Source organism: Schistocerca cancellata, chromosome 9, assembly GCF_023864275.1.
Source record: "Schistocerca cancellata isolate TAMUIC-IGC-003103 chromosome 9, iqSchCanc2.1, whole genome shotgun sequence".
Taxonomy (NCBI): Eukaryota; Metazoa; Arthropoda; class Insecta; order Orthoptera; family Acrididae; genus Schistocerca; species Schistocerca cancellata.
In genome coordinates, this window is record NC_064634.1 from 16,158,045 (window position 1) to 16,181,092 (window position 23,048).

Consider the following 23,048-nt stretch of genomic DNA (forward strand, 5'->3'; position numbering starts at 1 on the left):
ATTCCGTGAGCCTCACGGTTAGTCTGCAAGTTCGCATTACTGCCAGGGATTATCTGACAGTCCATCTCGTGGTATAATATATAATTTTTTTGCGGAACCCAGATCGCTTCGTTTTAAGAGCCTTATGCCAGTTACTAGTTTCGACAGAATCGTGCGGTCATCTTCAGACTGGCATTGCACTGTATGAAAAGAAATAGCTAATCGGTAATCTGCACAAGATACAGCCTTTTTTTACGAACGGCCCAAATTTTACAAAAAGTTTTAGATACCTTTGCGTATATTTTCACAAGCGTGTGTTTTGAAAACAAAGTGTAAATACATTACAAAACTCCACAAGGTTTGTCGTTTACAAAACAGAATGCTTTCAGATGGGCTGTTGAATGAATAAAAGGTAAAAGTTCAACGTCGGTAGCGCCAATACAGTTTGAACTACACGCCACGTCGACGAACTCACGTGAAGTAAACTGAGGCGCCGCAGAGCCAGCCCTTGTCACTTGTGTACCTGCAGGCGTCAGGTGGCGCAGATTACCGATTACCTATTTTCTTTTCATACGTTGTACTGCCAATCTGAAGATGACAGCGCGACTGTGTCGAAACTAGTAATTGGAATAAAATTCTTAAAATTAAGCGATCTTGGCTTTCACAGAAATGTATATATTGACAGAGATCGCCCCAACAATATGGATAAGTCATATCCATGGTAGAATGTTTCTTCCCCAACGCCAAATGCTGAGTTTCAAGATCACATGGCCCCTGTTCACAGCTCGCATCGTCCAGGAATAACTATGTGAACCCGACGATGAGTTTTCGTATCTTCTCTGCTCACCACAGTCAGCACATCTCAATAATATGGAGCCTTCAGCCTTGGTGGCCTACTTAGGAGAGTATGGTGCGTAATTCCCACCCATCTCCATCATCGTTACTTGAACGTTCTCGCGCTTTTATTTATTTATTGTCAAAACAACCACCGTCCGAACAGGCCTTGAAGGCCCGACGATATCGAACGGCCACCGTGTCGTCCTCAGCCCTAGGACGTCACCGGATACTGAGGGCCACGTGGTCAGCTCCCGGCTCTCCCGGCCGTTGTCAGTTTCCGTGGCTGGTGCCACTACTTGCGAACAAGTGCCTCCTCAGCTGGTCTCACAAGGTCTGAGCGCACCCCGCTTGCCAACAGCCCTCGGCAAACCCAGACGGTGACCCATCCAAGTGCTAACCAAGCCCGACAGCGCATAACTTCGGTGACTGACCGGAACCGGTGTTACCTCTACTGCAAGGCCGTTGGCTTTCTTGCAGCTATGTATATCAAGTAAAAGATGTGAACTGTTTAAGGTATCGGCAAAGCAGTGGAGACAATATTGTAATTAATCGAAGAGTAGCGATAAGCCGGCCAGTGTGGCCGAGCGGTTCTAGGCGCTACAGTCTGGAACCGCGCGACCGCTACGGTCGCAGGTTCGAATCCTGCCTCGGGCATGGATGTGTGTGATGTCCTTAGGTTAGTTAGGTTTAAGTAGTTCTAAGTTCTAGGGGACTGATGACCTCAGAAGTGAAGTCCCATAGTGCTCAGAGCCATTTGAACCATTTTTGAAGTAACGATAAGCCAAACAAACTACTACGCAATGCTCATTAGTCGTCCCTAAATTGTGTTTAACATAACCGATATAAGACGATGATCCACAATTATGAATCCTATTGTGATTCATTCTCTGCTAGATGTCGCACCTTGATGTGAGCTCCTTTTTCTTAATAATACCAGAGTAAAGTAAATTTTGACTATCATTTAAGTAGTAGCTATCTTTTTAAATGGAAGTTATTTTTGTAAATAGTGGCTCTCTCAGTAATTGTATTAGCTGACCCTTGTATGAAAGTGTGGACGATCTGTTGGCTTTCTTTCAGTATGTGCAAACAAGAACATGCTTCATCCATTAGTAATATACCAAGTGTGATGTTTTATACAGGCCATAGGCGGCAAAATTTATTTAGTGTTTCAACGCGGTCTTGATACAACCACAGAGAGGCGATGTTATTCCAATAACTCTGGCTTGAACGTAGTTCAGAGGAGTAGCAGAGGCTAACACATACAAAATTGTAATTGTCGTAATTTACTTCATAAAAGAAAGTTTTATTTAAATGGCCCAGAGTTACTTGCGCTTCAATTACTTAGCAAGGCAAAGATCATAAAGACAAACAGTATCAGTATTTTTCCAAGTTATAGTATACAACTTTTCCTCTCATAGTATTACCGACGGCATTTCTAAATATTTTTGCATTTCGTTTACGTAGACTACGTGGGGGTAAGTTATAACTTGCCACTCTTTTGCGGGAAGAATGATAAAAGATTCCCTCGAAGAGCGTAGAGAACCTGTATTTATCTGTTCCGAGACGACTGCAAATTGTATTGAACACAGTTATTTTCCCACACCTTATGAGGCGCGGTAACGTGTTGTCTTCGTTGTGTTTTCGTATTTTTGTCCACCGCCTGTAAGTAGCCTCAGTTCAGAGACCAAAGATCTCGGCCAGTATATGTGTATGCAGCGTCGGCCTTGTAAAGATTCCCTGTACTTTGCTAAAGTATTATAGTGCATCATATCATAGCTAACGGCAAAAAGCGACAGAGGTAAAAGTATGTGTTCATAGAAACAAAAACGTTGTAGCATACATGGATCCGCAAACGATCATTTTACGACACAACTGCTAATGTGTAGTTACGAACTGCCACTGACTTCATTACGAAATACTGTTCCACTTATTACAGCTGCACCTGGTACGTAAACTTTTCGATTAAGTCCCCGTCAAAATAGTTTTAAATTTCATCCTCGGCCCAGGTTTGAGAAGGGAGCTAGATGCACGGTGTGGCAAAAAATGGTTCAAACGGCTCTGAGCACTATGGGACTTAACATCTTAGGTCATCAGTCCCCTAGAACTTAGAAGAGCTTAAACCTAACTAAGCTAAGGACATCACACACATCCATGCCCGAGGCAGGATTCGAACCGGCGACCCTAGCAGTCGCGCGGTTCTTGACTGAAGCGCCTAGAACCGCTCGCCCACCGTGGCCGGCCACGGTGTGGAACAGACACATTTTACTCTCCACCTGCACAAAGACTCTGTAAACCACCTTAAATTGCATGGCAAAGGGTCAAAGGGTACTCCGCATTGTACTCGATATTACGGCCTCTTCTCGTTCCATTGACATACAGGGTGCGAAAGTATGTCTCCCGATGTAAGGCGGTGTCTAATGCGTCAGTATGCTCCAAGAAGGATAGGCCAAGTATGACCTATTCATTGGCCTTCAAGATCGCCTCACCTCAACCTTATCGCCATGCGTGTCGGCAGCTGAGTGGTTACCGTGCCTGACTACCATGCAGGGGGCTTGGGTTCTATTCCCGGCTTAAGTTTCAAATAATTTGTATTATCTCTCTCTCTCTCATCTCTCTCTCTCTCTCTCTCTCTCTCTGCCGTGTCGCCCGGTGCACCCGCTGCAAGTCTGTCTATCCGGAGATTTTCTCCGTTGGGGGACTGGGTGTTGTATTCTCCTCATCATCATTTCATTATCACTGACCCGCAAGTTGTCGAAGCGGCGTCAGATAAAAAGACGTGCAACAGGTGGCTGAGCAACGCCCGATTACGAATGGCGGTTATCGCTGTAACAATGGTTTTTTAACCTAACTGTCAAAACCGATCAAAATAACCCGTTTATGAAATAACCTATCTTCGGTTTTATTCCTGTTACTTCCTGTGTTAAACGTAGAAATCGAACAAAGACTGAAAAATGTTGACTCTGTCCGTTTCAGGATACACAGAATCTGAATATTAAATTAAATAGGTAAATAAAAGAGAACCGTTCGCCAATCGCTGCTTTTCTCGAAAACTGGTAAGCGGCTAAATGCTACCAAAAAATCACTAATCTGCTTGCTCCTTTATTATTTCGTAGAAATGGCAGACAAATCCTTAATCTTATAAAGCGTATGAAGGACTGTACTTCATTGCTGTGTAATTTCCAGGCTACAGCTGATGCCATTCCGCGATACGACGGTTGTCCCGCGATGACATTGAGTAACTACCGTGTAAATCAGGTGGGCCAAGTCTCGCACGCTACACGTACACGGGTTCCTTCAGCTACGACACACGGCAACAGGGACAGCATTGTCTCACCAGTGCTGCCCCTATTCTTATATAACGTGTTTGCTGTTCGTTTCTGTGGGCATTGTCAACAAAATAGCACTGATCGCTTTTCCTATTTTCTATAACAACATAATATTTCAAACCATTGTTTTTTACGACAAAAATGTTCTACTTTTTTAAAAAGTTTTATTTAGAAACGAAAATGTTACAATGCTGCTATGGCTAACTGATATTTCGGTTCTTTTAACTCGTTTGTCAGTAAGAAATGAAAAAAACTGTTATAACCGAGACCAAACAAATACCGAAAAATACAGATTATTTAGAACTAAAATACCGGTATGGGTTGTAACCGGTCAGTTTTTCCCATCCCTACCCCAGATGTCGTCTCTCAGCCAATAATGCTTTACGATCATTTCATCTATACAACCTAGGACATTATTTCATACCGACGTCATTGGCAGCTCGTAAGCACACATTCGCACTTATTTCGGAAACGGCTCACTTACTGTCCGCCGGTCGCTGTGGCCGAGCGGTTCTAGGCGCTTCAGCCTGGCGCCGCGCGACCCCTACGGTAGCAGGTTCGAATCCTGCCTCGGGCATGGATGTGTGTGATGTCCTTAGGTTAGTTAAGTTTAAGTAGTTTTAAGTTCTAGGGGATGATGACCTCAGATGTTAAGTCCCATAGCTCTCAGAGCCGTTTGAACTTACTGTCCCATGTCTAACGGAACATTTTTGATTCTGTTGTCGTGTATTTTCTCCGACGCCATTTTCAACTCTTAATTGAAAGAAAATTTCCTAGTGGGACTAAATGTATGAGGATAACAGATACCGGTACTAAGGTTCGCATTAACACAGCCATTCTGGGAAGATGTAAGGAAAGTTGAGAAGACATATTGAAAGGAATGACAGCTACTCGAAACAGAATTTGGCATAACTGTGAACAAAGCGACAGCGACGGTGGGGAAGAATCGTTGAAAGGAGAGTAGCCACTTGTCTACCATCAAAGTCGAGAAGCACGTGCTGTAGCCAAGGGGCAGGGAGACCTCCCGTGCTACAGCGACGTCTGCATGGTTGCCTGCGCGGCAGACGTTAGCAATGGAAGGCCCATATTACACTATCATTTCTCTGATCAAAGATGTCAAATTCGTTTGACCAAACCACTTCATTGAGGCCATCATACTATCGTCAGAGCTTTCTCCATAGTTGTTCCAGGATGGAAGCTGAACATTTACTTGTGTGTATAGCAGCATTTAGTGTAATGTTGACATCGAGTGCTTTGCTTAAAAAGAAAGGGGAACAGAAACGAATGTTAGCGAAACCAAGGATAACGAGAAGAGAAGCTTGACGTGTTCACCAGAATTTGCTTCATGAGCTACAGTGCGAAGACTGAAGAGCTACAAAAATTACTTGAGAATGGGCGATAGATCAGTATGTCCTTACGATAGTAGCCCCTCATATTTACAAACAACATACTCGTTTAAGAAACGAAATTTTTGCGCTAAAGGTCGTCTTACAGTTACTTTAGAAATTTATAGAACAGGGTAAAGCTGTTCGAGCTTGCAACATAGTTCTCGTATCGCAAGGTGTGCCATTTCACGTATTGGTTCAAATGGCTCTAAGCATTATGGGACCTAACATCTGAGGTCATCAGTCCCCTAGACTTAGAACTACTTAAACCTAACCAATCTAAGGACATCACACACACCCATGCCCGAGGCAGGATTCGAACCAGCGACCGTAGCAGCAGCGTGGTTCCGGACTGAAGCGCCTAGAACGGCTCGGTCACAGCGGCCGGCTTTCACATATTGTTCCAGAAATTTGTGAACCAGTATATAAATCACTTTAGGAAGAATTTACGAACGTTCTGTTACGTTATTTAGAATAACAAATAAATACATTTATTTCAGTTATGCACATTGTATTGACAACACTTTTATTTCGACGTCACCATAGACACCTTAGTCAATTTCATTTGTTCTTTCGTCATCCACAGTGCCGGCACTTACAATACAGCTGATGGCTGCAGATATTTATGACATTCTATCCGCTTATTGCGGTTTTTATAATCAATGTGTCTGGTGTTACGAAAAATGTATTCTTCATACGTGGAAATTACCGATGTGGTGTTTCCCGCTAGCCACACATAAAGTAAATTCTGAACTCATTTTACAGGTTAGAAGCAACTCTAGCGTGTCAAATAAGTATACAGTATGGCGAGCTTCGATGAAAACTAGGTCCAGACTCCAACATTGAACAAAGATCTTTGATCAAAGAAATCTTTGATAAAAATTACCTTGGTATACATCAAAGTTTGACCAAAGGCTGTGTTCAAAGATGTTTGTCGAAGAAATTTGTCAGTGTAGGACGGACGTAATCACAACGTAGTTCCGGCCAGGCTAACGGATGGCCCGAACTGTGCCAGAGAGCGCCAATATGGCCGCTGTACATTACGACGCCGGTCACGTGCAGTGAACTAGGCCGTGACGGTATTCCTCTGCTCGTCGGGTATGTAGGGGGCCGGACGCCCAGTGTCAGCGAATTGGCTTCCAGTTAACGACCCAGCAACAGCGAGCTACTTCCGAGTTTCCAACAAGTCGTCTATGGCTTGTCTACCGCCTAGAGTTTTATACCGTTCTAAGAGTGTGTACTTCTGGGACGACCTCTTGAATAGACTGGGATGGGTACTTGACTTAGGATTTAGTGACCAAGCGATCATTAGTGGACTTGTGTTTTACACTGATTCTCTTCATACGAGTTGGAACTGTATTTACTGTAATTGTAATAAATGTGGTAACTCTGATTCGGTTCTGTCAGTCTGTAGTCGTGTAGCCACTGCTATAACGACGTTCGCGGCAACCACATTATGACGGCGTTCGCAGCGCACACACAGTGGTGGAAGAAGTGAAAGAATTCCGCTGCCCAGGAAGCGAGCTTACACAGTACGACCGGAGCTGGTGAGACAGCTTTCTTCAATAATGGTTTGGGAATGACGAATAAACTGCTGAAAAAACACAGGACGATTCTTTGATGATGTTACAAACTTTCGACGATGACTGAGAAGGGTAAATGTGTTAATCTGAGGTAAGTGACGCTGGTACGAAAACGATCGAGTAGAGACTTAAAAGTAAATATCAGTGTGATACGTCCCACAGTAGAATATGTGTACTGGTACTGCTGTTTCTAAAACTGTAAGACAGGCAACTTTCAGAATCGGCAGTTTGGACCAAAACAAGAAAAAAAGTCAAGTAAATATGTGCTCCAAAGTGCATACCTTAAGAGCTATGAGCACTTGTGCATCTTCACTACTGTAGAACACATTTCTTCTACTGAAAACTCTTTGGTTTCCGTGTTTTTGGAAGAGAGAATATGGGCTGAAACAAAAAAGTGCAGTAACTATAGTCTGTAAAATGGATACCGTAAGAGCTATGGGTAGTTGTCCAGTAGAAAGAGATGTGTTTCACTGTAGCGAAGATGTACAAGTGCTCGTATCCATTTTAGAGCCCTTGTTTACTAGACTTTTTTTGCGTTGGTGCATTCCACTGTCAGAGGCATCAGAACGATTTTCACTTATAACATTCTACTCGGTCGTTTCCGGACGAGGGCACCTTACCCCAAATCGATGCGTTTACTCTTGTTCATCATCCCTGAAAGCTTGTCAAATCATCACGAACTCACGCTGCTTATCTGGAGCACAGCATTATATGAAAGTCGAACATGAACCATTCCAGAGAGGAAAAATCTGGAAGCATTGAAATGTGTTGCTCTCGCATAATTTTATAAAGTGGGCAGGTTAATTGGAGATCTTCTTTCCTATGCACGAATAGTTAATTTGAGATCGGAAGCAGCAGTAGAGGTGAAAAGCAATAGGCTCGACAAAGACTAGAAGAGGCTATATTAGAGGAAGCAGGGTGTACCGGTTAACCACACACGAAAACTTTAGCACACGAAACGGAAAGACGGAGTACAGCATCACATCAATCGAAAATTCTTCATTTAAAAAATGTACAAAATCGAACAGTAACAAAAGTACGCTGTAGCTTGCGTTGTGTCGAATACTAGTTACAAGATTAATGTCCTGCAACCATCACTAAATATGTAGCTGCGTGTGAGAAAACCTTTTTAGTTATCCTGTAATGATGATTCCCGTGTTCCTCACACTATTTAATTCCTGTAACGCCACTTTTCACTTCTGCCTTACAAGTCGTCCAGCGTTTCACTTCCATACAGATCTAAGTTGGAAACATAGCTTTTCGTCCGTATTTTTCTGGTGTCCGAGTTTGTATTTTTTAATGTTATCAGCGGCTTCCTATACAGAGACCTTCTCTACCTTTTTTTCTTGTATTTCTCCTCCTTTTCGTATTCCACTTCTGAGAAAGCAGAATTCAATCATATTTTCAAGGATTTCATACCAAAGAATAAAATTTAACTGTCCGAAAAAATGGTTCAAATGGCTCTGAGCACTATGGGACTTAACAACTGATGTCATCAGTCCCTTAGAACTTAGAAATACTTAAACCTAACTAACCTAAGGACATCACACACATCCATGCCCGAGGCAGAATTCGAACCTGCGACCGTAGCGGTCGCGCAGTTCCACACTGAAGCGCCTAGAACCTCTCGGCCACACCGGCCGGCTTAGCCGTCCAGAATGTCCACCTGCCACACACGCCGTCATTTTAATGCCCTCTTTGTTCCTGCGCGTATCATAACCATCAGATGTCACACGAAGCATGCGACTAAATTATCGTTCATTTTCAGTTTCCAGTGCGACGTCAGCACAAATTTTTCTGTCTGTGGAACATAACGTCCTCATCAACGGAACCGTTTTCTTATTTCATTGCCTCTTCAATATGTAAATTAAATATAATACCTGAACAAGTTTGAGTTTCCCCTAACAGCTTCTTGATCAGCGCCCTCATTTTCTAAGTACTTTTTCTAACATCGGATTTTATTTTCCTTACGACACTGTTTATCGGTCTGTGTGCAGTCTCTACGTCAACTTGTTTTGATTTTGTGTTTCTCTCACGTCATCTGTCCTTCATCCGTTTTTTTCTCTAGCTTTTCTACATTTCCAGCTAATTTCATTTCTGACTGATCTAGTTCATCAACGTTCAGTTTCAGAATTTTTACGTCATCATCATTTGTTTACTAATCTATATCTGCAATATTAGAAAGAAAATGGACTGGGAAGAGATAACTACAAGTGTCTGACATGCAGCAGTTGCACCGAAACCGTTTTCGTACTGCCGTCTACTGTAGAACATCGGCTCTTGAGATTCGTCAGAAGTTGGCTGAGACCTATTTTCTTTCTGTTCCGTTGAACAGTGTCTGCTATAAAATATTTACATACAATGTTCAGTTGCTGCAGACCGCCCGATACCTTCTTCTTACTTTCTCTATGCATGTCATCAAACAAATTTTCTCTTCTGTTTAACAAATTATGCATATAGTTAAAACATACTTTGCGCATCAAAAATTAAAGCCAAGATGGTGGCTTGATATTCTGTGTAATATTCTATAACAGTAGCATAACTCATGGTGATTCACAAAATTCGTTTTTATTTTCTCGCTAGAAGAAACTTCGAAAATATTTTGAAGGACTTCTCATTGCCATTTCTCATCTTACACTCTAAAATTGTTGTCTCGTCAACTTCAGTTCTCCGTTAGATTGCACTATTTTTTTTAGCTGCACGTTCCATATAGACAACAATTTCTTTTGTTTCGCTGAGTCAATTAATTTGATATTTAATCTCATTTTATTTACGCTACGGTAATTAAATTTCAAATTTCCTCGATCTTCATTTGCGCTTTTTCCCCATAAGACAGTGAATCAGCGTTCAACGCCTATAGTAGAGACGAGAAACTTTTCGTGGTAATCTATTAACGACAATTTAAACGGTTCTGGGATTCCTTTCCCAGACGGAATCAGAGGGAGCAAAAAATGGCATTTCTCCACAGTCGGATTCGCACTACTGGAGTGAGTGCTGGGAACTCCAGCTTTCTAGCGGACAGGGTAGTAAGAAACACAGACTGGGTGTCGAAACCCGTGTAAACAGCGACTCATCCACCCACCCGGATCCCGTCCTGTCAGACAAACAAAGAAAGGTGGCCCAGACAAGCAACCGGCACTAAAGGGACGCTCCCTGTTTGAACTTCGCGCTAACTTTCTCGTGGAGTATTTCCTGTGTGCTATACAAGATCATAAAACCTCCAGAGGAAAGAAACCCTGTGCGTCCAGCGCTTCTTGCCTGCCCTTCAGGATCCTATAAAACTTCAAAATTTGTATGTATATTTTTTTTGTAGTATGAATATGTTGAACATCCCACGGTGTAACACCCATTGGCGTGCGTATTGGAATACTGATGGTCGAATAGCATCTCCTCGGTAAGTTGGAAGTACAAGAAAGGAATTTGTGTGCGAGTTATCACTTTCCAGGTATCTTCGCCTTTCAGGTAATTTTGTTTTTCGCCGCCACAACCAGAACCGAGGCATGTTCATACAACTGCAGCACTTTTAAGAACATCATTTTACATGGCGGTGCGCTTTGTGCCCCAGAACTAAAAATCGTACACGAAACTATACCGGGTGGTTCAAATGGTTCAAATGGCTCTGAGGACTATGGGACTTATCATCTGAGGTCATCAGTCCTCTAGAACTTAGAACTACTTAAACCTAACTAAGCTAAGGACATCACACACAACCATGCCTGAGGCAGGATTCGAACCTGCGACCGTAGCGGTCGCGCGGTTCCAGACAGAAGCGCCTAGAACCGCTCGGCCACAGCGGCCGGCCTATACCGGATGTTTCGCAAGTTCTATTAGAGGCTTTGTAGGTGTTATAGAGGGGACATAGTGGATGAAGTTTTGATATGGAACCCATTCAAGAAATGTTCCTTTCTGATGTGAAATAAGTTTGGCGATCGGACAGTTTTCAGAGGTCCCGCTTCACGGTGTGCATACAAACTGCGAACAGGGCGTCGTTGTCGGTCCCTGTCGTAATTGTGACGTCACTTACCACTTTCGAACGCTGCGAGAAGCTGGTACGTTCGCAACTGGGATGGTTGACTGTGATGCCCCGCGGAAGCGCCGCACCCTTCCACCTTTGAAGAACTCATCCTTCCGCGCCACACCTTCACCATTGAAGAACGCATCCTTCGTCGCGTAGAAGAGAACCCAACGGCGAGTACTCGGAACACAATGGCCTCCTGTAGAGCTCATTGTCTCCGCTGTGTGCGTAACGCGAAGCGGGAGGTGTAAAAGTGATCCTGTCTTCAGACTTACTTTACTTCCAAGCACTAAATTTCTTTATCAGAAATTTATCTACTAAGTGCCGTCTACAACCCCTAGAAGCCTGTGATACTATCGACACTGTTGCTATCGCACGTGCATTGCAAGCGCTGGGCCAGAGGAAATGAACCACTCCTTGTGTGACCCTGGCGTAGAAGCGTGTGTCCATCAGCAAGTAAATTTCGGCAAGTCGCTTGCAGAAGCTACTTCAGCAAGTTCTTTCACGTGCTAACATCCCTAGCAAGACGACTTCAGCTAGTCTTACCAACTTCCAGAAGTAACTTCCCTAAGTTAGGGACACCAGTTTCTTGCATCTTGCTGCAAGTATCTTCACACACGCACACGCACACACACACACACACACACACACACACACACACACTCTCCGCGAGCCATCCTATGGTATACAGCGGAGGCATTTGCTTTCCTGTTCCAGTCTATATGCCCCCGTACGAGCTCTAATTTCTCTTCTCTCGTCTTCGCGGTCCTTTCGCGAAATGTACGTTGGCTGCAGTGCAATCGTTCTGCAGTCAGCTTCAAATGCCGATTCTCTAACTTTCGTCAGTAATGTTTCGCGGAAATAACGTCGTTTCCCTCCAGGGACTGCCAGTCTGAGTTCGACAAGTATCTCCGTAATATTCGCGTGTTGATCTAATTTGTCGGTAACAAATTTAGCGGAACGCTTGAATGCTTCAGTGTCTTCCTTTAATCCGATCCGATGCGAGTTCCAAACACTCGAGCGGTACTCGGGAATGGGTTGCACAAGTGTTCTGCATTCGATCTCCTTTATAAATTAGCTGCTCTCGTAATAAACCGAAGTCTACCATTCGCCTCCCTGTTACCGCCATTACGTGCTCGTTGCATTTCGTATCGACTTGAAGCGTTATACGTAGGTATTTAATCGATGTAGTTGTCTCAAGTAACACACTGCTAATGCTGTATTCGAACAGCATTGTTTTTCCTGTTCATCTGCATTAACTTTCACTTTTATACATATGGATTAAGCTGCCATTCATCACACCAACTAGAAATTTTCTGTAACAGTTTAAACAATCTTACAGCCAGACAACGACGATACCACAGCATCATCAGCAAACAGTCCAGAGCGGTCATCACTCTCTCCGTCAGATCATTTGTGTACACTTATCAGCCAGAGCATCGTGACCGCCTGTCGAACAGCCTGTACGGCCGTATTTGCCAGCTCGGATAACATCGGCGGCGCGTCGTGGCATGGAAGCTGTGAGACCTCGGGTAGTCGCTGGAGGGGTTTGGCACCGCATCTGCGCACACAAGTCACCTAATGAGTCCTGACGCCACGTTCAGTCACATCCCAGATACGTTAGATCAGCTTCAGATCTGGCGTGGTGGGAGGGAGGAGGGGTGGGGGTAGCACATCAATTAGAGCTCGCCAGTGTGTTCCTCGAACCTCTCCGTCGCTCTGCTTGCCTTTTGAGTTGTGTGATGGCGCATGATCTTCTTGAAGAATGGCACTGCCATCGGGAGACATGATCGTAATGAAGGAGTGTATGAGGTGTGCAACCAGTGTACGATACTCTATGAAAAAGGCATAAATATGCCTACAGCCAGTGCAATCGATAGAAAGTTGCTATATTTTTCGTCCAGTAGTTGTAACACACACCAGTAGAATGGTACCACGCAGAACCTCCTAGTGAAGTGGCGTGGAGGCTAAGTTGAAAAATAGGGTCTTACAACCAAAAGACTGGGGAAGGATATGGTGTATTGCAATCCTGAATAAAACCAACCTGCTTTCAGAAAAAAAAAGTGTTGCATTAATTACACAGTCGTTTAGTGAACAAAGTAAGAGTATATGGACTATCAGACTAATTGTGTGATTGGATTGAAGAGTTCCTAGATAACAGAACGCAGCATGTCATTCTCAATGGAGAGAAATCTTCCGAAGTAAGAGTGATTTCAGGTGTGCCGCAGGGGATTGTCGTAGGACCGTTGCTATTCACAGTATACATAAATGACCTGGTGGATGAAATTGGAAGTTCGCTGAGGCTTTTTGCGGATGATGCTGTGGAATATCGAGAGGTTGTAACAATCGCAAATTGTACTCAAATGCAGGAGGATCTACAGCAAATTGACGCATGGTGCAGGGAATGGCAATTGAATCTCAATGTAGACAAGTGTAATGTGCTGTGAATACGCAGAAAGATAGATTCTTTATCATTTAGCTACAATATAGCAGGTCAGCAACTGGAAGCAGTTAATACCATAAATTATCTGGGAGTACGCATTAGGAGTGATTTAAAATGGAATGATCATATAAAGTTGATTGTCGGTAAAGCAGATGCCAGACTGAGATTCATTGGAAGAATCCTAAGGAAATGCAATCCGAAAACAAAGGAAGTAGGTTACAGTACGCTTGTTCGCCCACTGCTTGAGTACTGCTGAGCAGTGTGGGATCCGTACCAGATAGGGTTGATAGGAGAGATAGAGAAGATCCAACGGAGAGCAGCGCGCTTCGTTACAGGATCATTTAGTAATCGCGAAAGCGTTACGGAGATGATAGATAAACTCCAGTGGAAGACTCTGCAGGAGAGACGCTCAGTAGCTCGGTACGGGCTTTTGTTGAAGTTTCGAGAACATGCCTTCACCGAGGAGTGAAACAGTATATTGCTCCGTCCTACGTATATCTCGCGAAGAGACCATGAGGATAAAATCAGAGAGATCAGAGCCCACACAGAGGCATACCGACAATCCTTCTTTCCACGAACAACACGAGACTGGAATAGAAGGGAGAACCGATAGAGGTACTCAAGGTACCCTCCGCCACACACCGTCAGGTGGCTTCCGGAGTATGGATGTAGATGTACGAGCTCTACTGGACCCGTAGACGCCCACTTGAATGTTCCCCGGAGGATGATGGAGCCGTCTCCGTCCCACATTGCGGGTGTCAAGGAGCTGTTCCCCTGGAAGGCGACGCATTCGCGCCCTCTTGTCGGCACGATGATGAAGAAGATTCACCAGACCGTGCAACGCTCCGCCACTGCGCCAGCGACCAGTGCCGATGCTCTCGCGCCCGTTCCAGTCGTAGTTGCCGGTGTCGCGGTGTTAACACTGGCACATGCACGGGCCGTCCGCTGCGCAGACCGGTCGTTATGAGTGTTGGGCACACTTTCTGTTCAGACACACTTGTACTCTGCTCGGCAAGTCTGTCGTTGGTACTACCCACATTCGCCTCCTGTTGGTTGGTTGGTTGTTTTGGGGAAGGAGACCAGACAGCGTGGTCATCGGTCTCATCGGATTAGGGAAGGATGGGGATGGAAGTCGGCCGTGCCCTTTCAGAGGAACCATCCCAGCATTTGCCTGGAGTGATTTAGGGAAATCACGGAAAACCTAAATCAGGATGGCCGGACGCGGGATTGAACCGTCGTCCTCCCGAGTGCGAGTCCAGTGTCTGACCACTGCGCCACCTCACTCGGTCGCCTCCTGTACTGCTTTACTAGTCTGCGCAGCCTACGACGTCCGACATTTGTAATGAAGAGTGCCTGCCCGAGACACCCACCGCAGCACTCCTCGAACAGCCGACAAGTTGTGCAGTTCGCGAAATACTCGTGGCGTGCCTCTCTGCCATCGCAATGTGTCCTCGGTCAAACTCGGATCGCGCGCCTTCCCCGTCGCACACACGGACAGCACGCCCACTGATACAACACGCACAGAGCGTGCGTCTGACCAGCAGTCATCTCTCGCCAAGTGACGCTCCCACCGCGTGGACGGGTTTATGTCGATAGCAGGTCGGTGATTAGCGAATATAGAAAACGAGCGGTCGTATCACACTTCCCCCAGGGCGCTTCCGAAGATAAGCCTTTGATGAAAACTCGCCGCCGAGGTCACAACAGATTTCTCTTACTTCGGAAGTTTTCGGGCAACTCACATATATGGAAACCTATTCCGTATGCTCGGACGTTGGTTAACAGTGGGCAGTGAGACACCCTGTCGAAGGCTTTGTGGAATTCTAGCAACATGGAATCTGCCTGTTGCCCTTCATCGATGGTACACCGGATATCGTGCGAGAAAAGGGTACGCTGAATTTCGGACGAGAGGCGCTTTCTAAATCCGTGCTGATTTGTAAACGTAACCTTTTCGGTCTCAAGGGAATTTATTATATTCTCGCCGAACTTGTCATTTCTGAAAGTGTTTGACGAACTTGGAGTTGTGTGTTTTGAATACCAGAACGAAGATATCTGCGTGGAAAAGGAAATGGCGCGAAGACTGATGGAGAGAAACAAATTCACCTCCGAACCGCGATTCGTAAAACTGGCCACCATCAGCCAAGAAAGTGCGAAGGGAAAGCTAATGGAATTATAGACGCGTTTAAGAAGGGAAAGCGAATGGCATTATAGACGCGTTTAAATTTTAGCTTGGTTGAATAAAAACAGACTCACAAGGCAAATCTTTGAGACAGTAAACAAGAGCAAAAAAAAAGACAAAATGGATCACTGAAACAAAAGAAGACATTAAAGAACTGGGGATCTCACAAGACAACATAAACAATAGAGAACAGTTTAGAAACATCATGAAGAAACACACACTTAAACAAGAACACACGGACAACAGAACGGGAAAAAGATGATCGGAAGAACGCAAGGGAGAACACAGTGAACGTATGAAGAGAATTTGGGAAGAACGAAGAAAGAAGAAGACCTCATTACTCAAGTTCAGTCGCTCTCTCAAAAGGGAATAATCGAAAATAATAATATAATGTACACACACTATATATATACATTCCCACAGTCAGTTTTAACAGAGAACTTGTACATTGTTGTATGCAAATGTATACTTCAAATTTTTACACTCGGTACTCTAATAAACATACACACTGACGTAGACCATACTTTTAGGAAACATTCCTCACACACAAAGAAAGAAAATATGTTACGTGGACATGTGTCCGGAAACGCTTACTTTCCATGTTAGAGCTCATTTTATTACCTCTCTTCAAATCACATTAATCATGGAATGGAAACACACAGCAACAGAACGTACCAGCGTGACTTCACTTTGTTACAGGAAATGTTCAAAATGTCTTCCGTTAGCGAGGATACATGCATCCACCCTCCGTCGCATGCAATCCCTGATGCGCTGACGCAGCCCTGGAGAATGGCGTATTGTATCACAGCTGTCCACAATACGAGCACGAGGAGTCTCTACATTTGGTACCGGGGTTGCGTAGACAAGAGCTTTCAAATGCCCCCATAAATTAAAGTCAAGAGGGTTGAGGTCAGGAGAGCGTGGAGGCCATGGAATTGGTCCGCCTTTACCAATACATCGGTCACCGAATCTGTTGTTAAGAAGCGTACGAACACTTCGACTGAAATGTGCAGGAGCTCCATCGTGCATGAACCACATGTTGTGTCGTACTTGAAAAGGCATATATTCTAGCAGCACAGGTAGAGTATCCCGTATGAAATCATGATAACGCGCTCCATTGAGCGTAGGTGGAAGAACATGGGGCCAAATCAAGACATCACTAACAATGCCTGCCCAAAGGTTCACAGAAAATCTGTGTTGATGACGTGATTGCACAATTGCGTGCGGATTTTCGTCAGCCCACACATGCTGATTGTGAAAATTTACAATTTGATCACGTTGGAATGAAGCCTCGTCCGTAAAGAGAACATTTGCACTGAAATGAGCATTGACACATTGTTGGATGAACCATTCGCAGAAGTGTACCCGTGGAGGCCAATCAGCTGCTGATAGTGCCTGCACACGCTGTACACGATACGGAAACAACTGGTTCTCCCGTAGCACTCTCCATACAGTGACGTGGTCAATGTTACCTTGTACAGCAGCAACTTCTCTGACGCTGACATTAGGGTTATCGTCAACTGCACGAAGAATTGCCTCGGCAGTTGCAGGTGTCCTCGTCGTTCTAGGTCTTCCCCAGTCACGAGTCATAGGCTGGAATGTTCCGTGCTCCCTAAGACGCCGATCAATTGCTTCGAACGTCTTCCTGTCGGGACACCTTCGTTCTGGAAATGTGTCTCGATACAAACGTACCGCGCCACGGCTATTGCCCCGTGCTAATCCATACATCACATGGGCATCTGCCGACTCCGCATTTGTAAACATTGCACTGACTGCAAAACCACGTTCGTGATGAACACTAAGCTGTTGATGCTACGTACTCATGTGATTGCTGCTAGTACTGTAGAGCATGCGTCGCATGTCAACACAAACACCCAAGTCAACATTACCTTCCTTCAATTGGGCCAACTGGCGGTGAATCGAGGAAGTGCAGTACATACTGACGAAACTAAAATGAGCTCTAACATGGAAAGTAAGCGTTTTCGGACACATGTCCACATAACATCTTTTCTTTATTTGTGTGTGAGAAATGTGTCCTGAAAGTTTGGCCGTACCTTTTTGTAGCACCCTGTATATTTATTTAACAACAATGTACAGGTTTTCTGTTAAAACTGACTGCGGGAAAGTGTATATATAGTGTTTGTACCTTACATATTGAAAGACTATGTTGCGTGTGTCCGTCTAAATGTGTATTAGAGTATGGTGTAAACATTTTTTTCTAACAGTGTTTGCTATTTAAGTATTATTATCTACATGTATATAAGAAAAAATATATAGCGTAAGCCCTTTCGAATGATAATTATAGTATGGCGTAAAAGTTCCTATACAAATATACAGGGTGTTTAAAAAATGACCGGTATATTTGAAACGGCAATAAAAACTAAACGAGCAGCGATAGAAATACACCGTTTGTTGCAATATGCTTGGGACAACAGTACATTTTCAGGCAGACAAACTTTCGAAATTACAGTAGTTACAATTGTCAACAACAGATGGCGCTGCGGTCTGGGAAACTCTATAGTACGATATTTTCCACATATCCACCATGCTTAGCAATAATATGGCGTAGTCTCTGGATGAAATTACCCGAAACCTTTGACAACGTGTCTGGCGGAATGGCTTCACATGCAGATGAGATGTACTGCTTCAGCTGTTCAATTGTTTCTGGATTCTGGCGGTACACCTGGTCTTTGAAGTGTCCCCACAGAAAGAAGTCACAGGGGTTCATGTCTGGCGAATAGGGAGGCCAATCCACGCCGCCTCCTGTATGTTTCGGATAGCCCAAAGCAATCACACGATCATCGAAATATTCATTCAGGGAATTAAAGACGTCGTCCGTGCGATGTGGCCGGGCACCATCTTGCATAAACCACGAGGTGTTCGCAGTGTCGTCTAAGGCAGTTTGTACCGCCACAAATTCACGAAGAATGTCCAGATAGCGTGATGCAGTAATCGTTTCGGATCTGAAAAATGGGCCAATGATTCCTTTGGAAGAAATGGCGGCCCACACCAGTACTTTTTGAGGATGCAGGGACGATGGGACTGCAACATTGGGCTTTTCGGTTCCCCATATGCGCCAGTTCTGTTTATTGACGAAGCCGTCCAGGTAAAAATAAGCTTCGTAAGTAAACCAAATGCTGCCCACACGCATATCGCCGTCATCAATCCTGTGCACTATATCGTTAGCGAATGTCTCTCGTGCAGCAATGGTAGCGGCGCTGAGGGGTTGCCGCGTTTGAATTTTGTACGGATAGGGGTGTAAACTCTGGCGCACGAGACGATACGTGGACGTTGGCGTCATTTGGACCGCAGCTGCAACACGGCGAACGGAAACCCGAGGCCGCTGTCGGATCACCTGCTGCACTAGCTGCACGTTGCCCTCTGTGGTTGCCGTACGCGGTCGCCCTATCTTTCCAGAACGTTCATCCGTCACGTTCCCAGTCCGTTGAAATTTTTCAAACAGATCCTTCATTGTATCGCTTTTCGGTCCTTTGGTTACATTAAACCTCCGTTGAAAACTTCGTCTTGTTGCAACAACACTGTGTTCTAGGCGGTGGAATTCCAACACCAGAAAAATCCTCTATTCTAAGGAATAAACCATGTTGTACACAGCACACTTGCGCGTTGTGAACAGCACACGCTTACAGCAGAAAGACGACGTACAGAATGGCGCACCCACAGACTGCGTTGTCTTCTATATCTTTCACATCACTTGCAGCGCCATCTGTTGTTGAAAATTGTAACTACTGTAATTTCGAAAGTTTGTCCGCCTGAAAATGTACTGTTGTCCCAAGCATATTGCAACAAACGGTGTATTTCTATCGCTGCTCGTTTAGTTTTTATTGCCGTTTCAAATATACCGGTCATTTTTGAAACACCCTGTATATGAAGCCTGTGTCCGTTCGAACCATTATTATATCGTATAGACATATTAAGTAAACAGTGAAATATTTTTAGTGATTTTTGTTAACAGCGTTTAACAACGACTTGCATTTATATAGCAGTACAGATTGAGGAGACACCATTGTTTAGTGTAGAGACACAGTGGAGTAAGACAGATGTTCTACGAACTCAGTCCCCCCCCCCCCTCCCCGTCTCCACCCCATCGAATAACGTCCTGGATTCGACCCCGGCCGCCTCTGTATCCATTTCCTGACCTACACGTCTCTGTTCTTCATAACGTTGTTCTATAGTCATAATTTTTCTTCAATAATTATAATGCAACAACACTCGTGGGTGCTCCAGTTTTGACACCGTAAACTTTCAGTTGCCTACCTCCCGACACCACTGCAAATAGGCTACTTGTGGCAGCTTTCTGACATTAGCTTGCCCGAGCGACTCGCAGAAGAGAAGTGCGGGAGCTACTCGCTGGCGGGCGCGCGGCCTGAGACGCACCTCTGCACGGGCAGCGGGCCGCCCCTGGCGTGGTGGCGGCCGTCGGCGGCCACGTCGGCGTCCAGGTTGTCCTCGGAGCGCAGGAAGTACTTGAGCGCGTCCTCGAAGCCCCAGCCGGGGTTGCCGTGCTCGGCCCAGCGGTCGTAGTCCTGCGGGAAGCCGCGCGCGTACATGCCGGCGCCCAGCACGCTGGAGCCGCCGAGCCCGCGCCCCCGCGGCCAGGCGCAGCCGCCCCCGCCGCACGCGCGGCCGCCCCCGGCGCTGCGCAGCCCCCAGTCCGACGTGTTCTCCAGCAGCGGCGCGAACGGCGGCACCAGCGCCTCGTACGGCTCCTCGCCTCCAGCCTCCAGCACCAGCACCTGCCGCGCAGAGCACGTCGACGGCGGCGTCAGTCGCGCTAGCGTCTGGAGCGGCGGCGCTGGACAACCTACAGCTCGACATCAGGCGGTTGTGGTGATCGACTCAAGTGGTTTCCGCGGACTATGACAAAGGCATAAATATGCCTACAGCCAGTGCAATCGATAGAAAGTTGCTATATTTTTCGTCCAGTAGTTGTAACACACACCAGTATAATGGTACCACGCAGAACCTCCTAGTTAAGTGGCGTGGAGGCTAAGTTGAAAAATAGGGTTTTACAACCAAAAGACTGGGGAAGGATATGGTGTATTGCAATCCTGAATAAAACCAACCTGCTTTCAGAAAAAAAAGTGTTGCATTAATTACACAGTCGTCTAGTGAACAAAGTAAGAGCATATGGACTATCAGACCAATTGTGTGATTGAATTGAAGAGTTCCTAGATAACAGAACGCAGCATGTCATTCTCAGTGCAGAGAAATCTTCCGAAGTAAGAGTGCTTTCAGGTGTGCCGCAGGGGATTGCCGTAGGACCGTTGCTATTCACAGTATACATAAATGACCTGGTGGATGAAATTGGAAGTTCACTGAGGCTTTTTGCGGATGATGCTGTGGAATATCGAGAGGTTGTAACAATCGCAAATTGTACTCAAATGCAGGAGGATCTACAGCAAATTGACGCATGGTGCAGGGAATGGCAATTGAATCTCAATGTAGGCAAGTGTAATGTGCTGAGAATACATAGAAAGAAAGATCCTTATCATTTAGCTACAATATAGCAGGTCAGCAACTGGAAGCAGTTAATTCCATAAATTATCTGGGAGTACGCATTAGGAGTGATTTAAAATGGAATGACCATATAAAGTTGATCGTCGGTAAAGCAGATGGCAGACTGAGATTCATTGGATGAATCCTAAGGAAATGCAATCCGAAAAGAAAGGAAGTAGGTTACAGTACGCTTGTTCGCCCACTGCTTGAGTACTGCTGAGCAGTGTGGGATCCGTACCAGATAGGGTTGATAGAAGAGATAGAGAAGATCCAACGGAGAGCAGCGCGCTTCGTTACAGGATCATTTAGTAATCGCGAAAGCGTTACGGAGATGACAGATAAACTCCAGTGGAAGACTCTACAAGAGAGACGCTCAGTAGCTCGGTACGGGCTTTTGTCAAGGTTTCGAGAACATACCTTCACCGAAGAGTCAAACAGTATATTGCTCCGTCCTACGTATATCTCGCGAAGAGACCATGAGGATAAAATCAGAGAGATCAGAGCCCACACAGAGGCATACCGACAATCCTTCTTTCCACGAACAACACGAGACTGGAATAGAAGGAAGAATCGATAAGGGTACTCAAGGTACCCTCCGCCACACACCGTCAGGTGGCTTGCGGAGTATGGATGTAGATGTAGTAGTAGATGAATTACTTGCTAACAGCCCGCATAAAATAAGCTGTGGAGTATTGTGTTGTCAATGCAGAATCAGAAATAGGAGAATGGCTCGGTCAGGAGGGCTCAGTGATTTAGAACGTGGTCCAGGCATTGGATGTCACTTGAATAAAATATAGCGTTGCTGCCTCTGGGTCACAGGGTCCCGGGTTCGATCCCCGGCCGGATCGCTGAGGAGTTCTAGGCGCTTCAGTCCAGAACCGTCTGCTGCGGGCATGGATGTGTGTGATGTCCTTAGGTTAGTTAGGTTTAAGTAGTTCTAAGTCTACGGGACTGATGACCTCAGATGTTAAGTCCCATAGTGCTTACAGCCATTTGAAACCGGCCGGATCGGGGATTTTCTCCGCCCGGGGACTGGGTGTTGTCCTCATCAACTCGTCATCATTCGGGAATTGGCGAGATTGGCACTGGGAAGATTGTGAATTTGTACGGGCGCTGATCACCACGATGTTGAGCGGCCACAAACCAACATCATCACCATCATCATCATCATCTTGAATAAAATATTCACCGAGGGCATTTCAGCCTGACGGTGACGTGATTCTGAAGTGGAAACGCGAAGGAACAACCAGAGCTAAACCAAAATCAGACAGTCATCACATTAGTGCCGGACATGGACGATCGAGCATTTCGGTCAGTGGTTGTAAAAAATCGCACGAAGACAGCGGAAGGATCCACTCGTGAGTTGCGAAGTGAAGCCAGCAGTTGAGCCGGCACAGTGACTGTGCATAGGGAGTTGAACAGTGGGCTGCAGTGCTCTAGCAGCTCCTCATGAGCCACGCATTTCCCCGGTCAGCACTAAGCAACGCTTGAGGTAGTGCGAAGAGCAACGCACTGGACAGTGGATGACTGCAAACGAATGATCTGCACTGAAGAATCACCTGCACCCTGTCGCATGGAAGCATTTCGATTGGGCGAATGCCTGCAGAACAATACCTGTCATTATATACAGGGTGGTCCATTGATCGTGACAGGGCCAAATATCTCACGAAATAAGCGTCAAACGAAAAAACTACAAAGAACGAAACTCGTCTATCTTGAAGGGGGAAACCAGATGGCGCTATGGTTGGCCCGCTAGATGCCGCTACCATAGGCCAAACGAATATCAG

The 23,048-nt window shown here is 45.4% G+C and overlaps 1 protein-coding gene across 1 annotated transcript in view; it reads right to left on the minus strand.

Annotated features, from left to right (window-relative positions):
• LOC126100709 (glucose dehydrogenase [FAD, quinone]-like) overlaps positions 1–23,048 on the minus strand; it is a 72,381-nt gene that overhangs the window by 38,880 nt on the left and 10,453 nt on the right. The window contains exon 2 of the mRNA XM_049911329.1: positions 20,140–20,498. Coding sequence (XP_049767286.1) covers positions 20,140–20,498 — 359 coding nt within the window. The remainder of the gene's footprint in view (positions 1–20,139; positions 20,499–23,048) is intronic.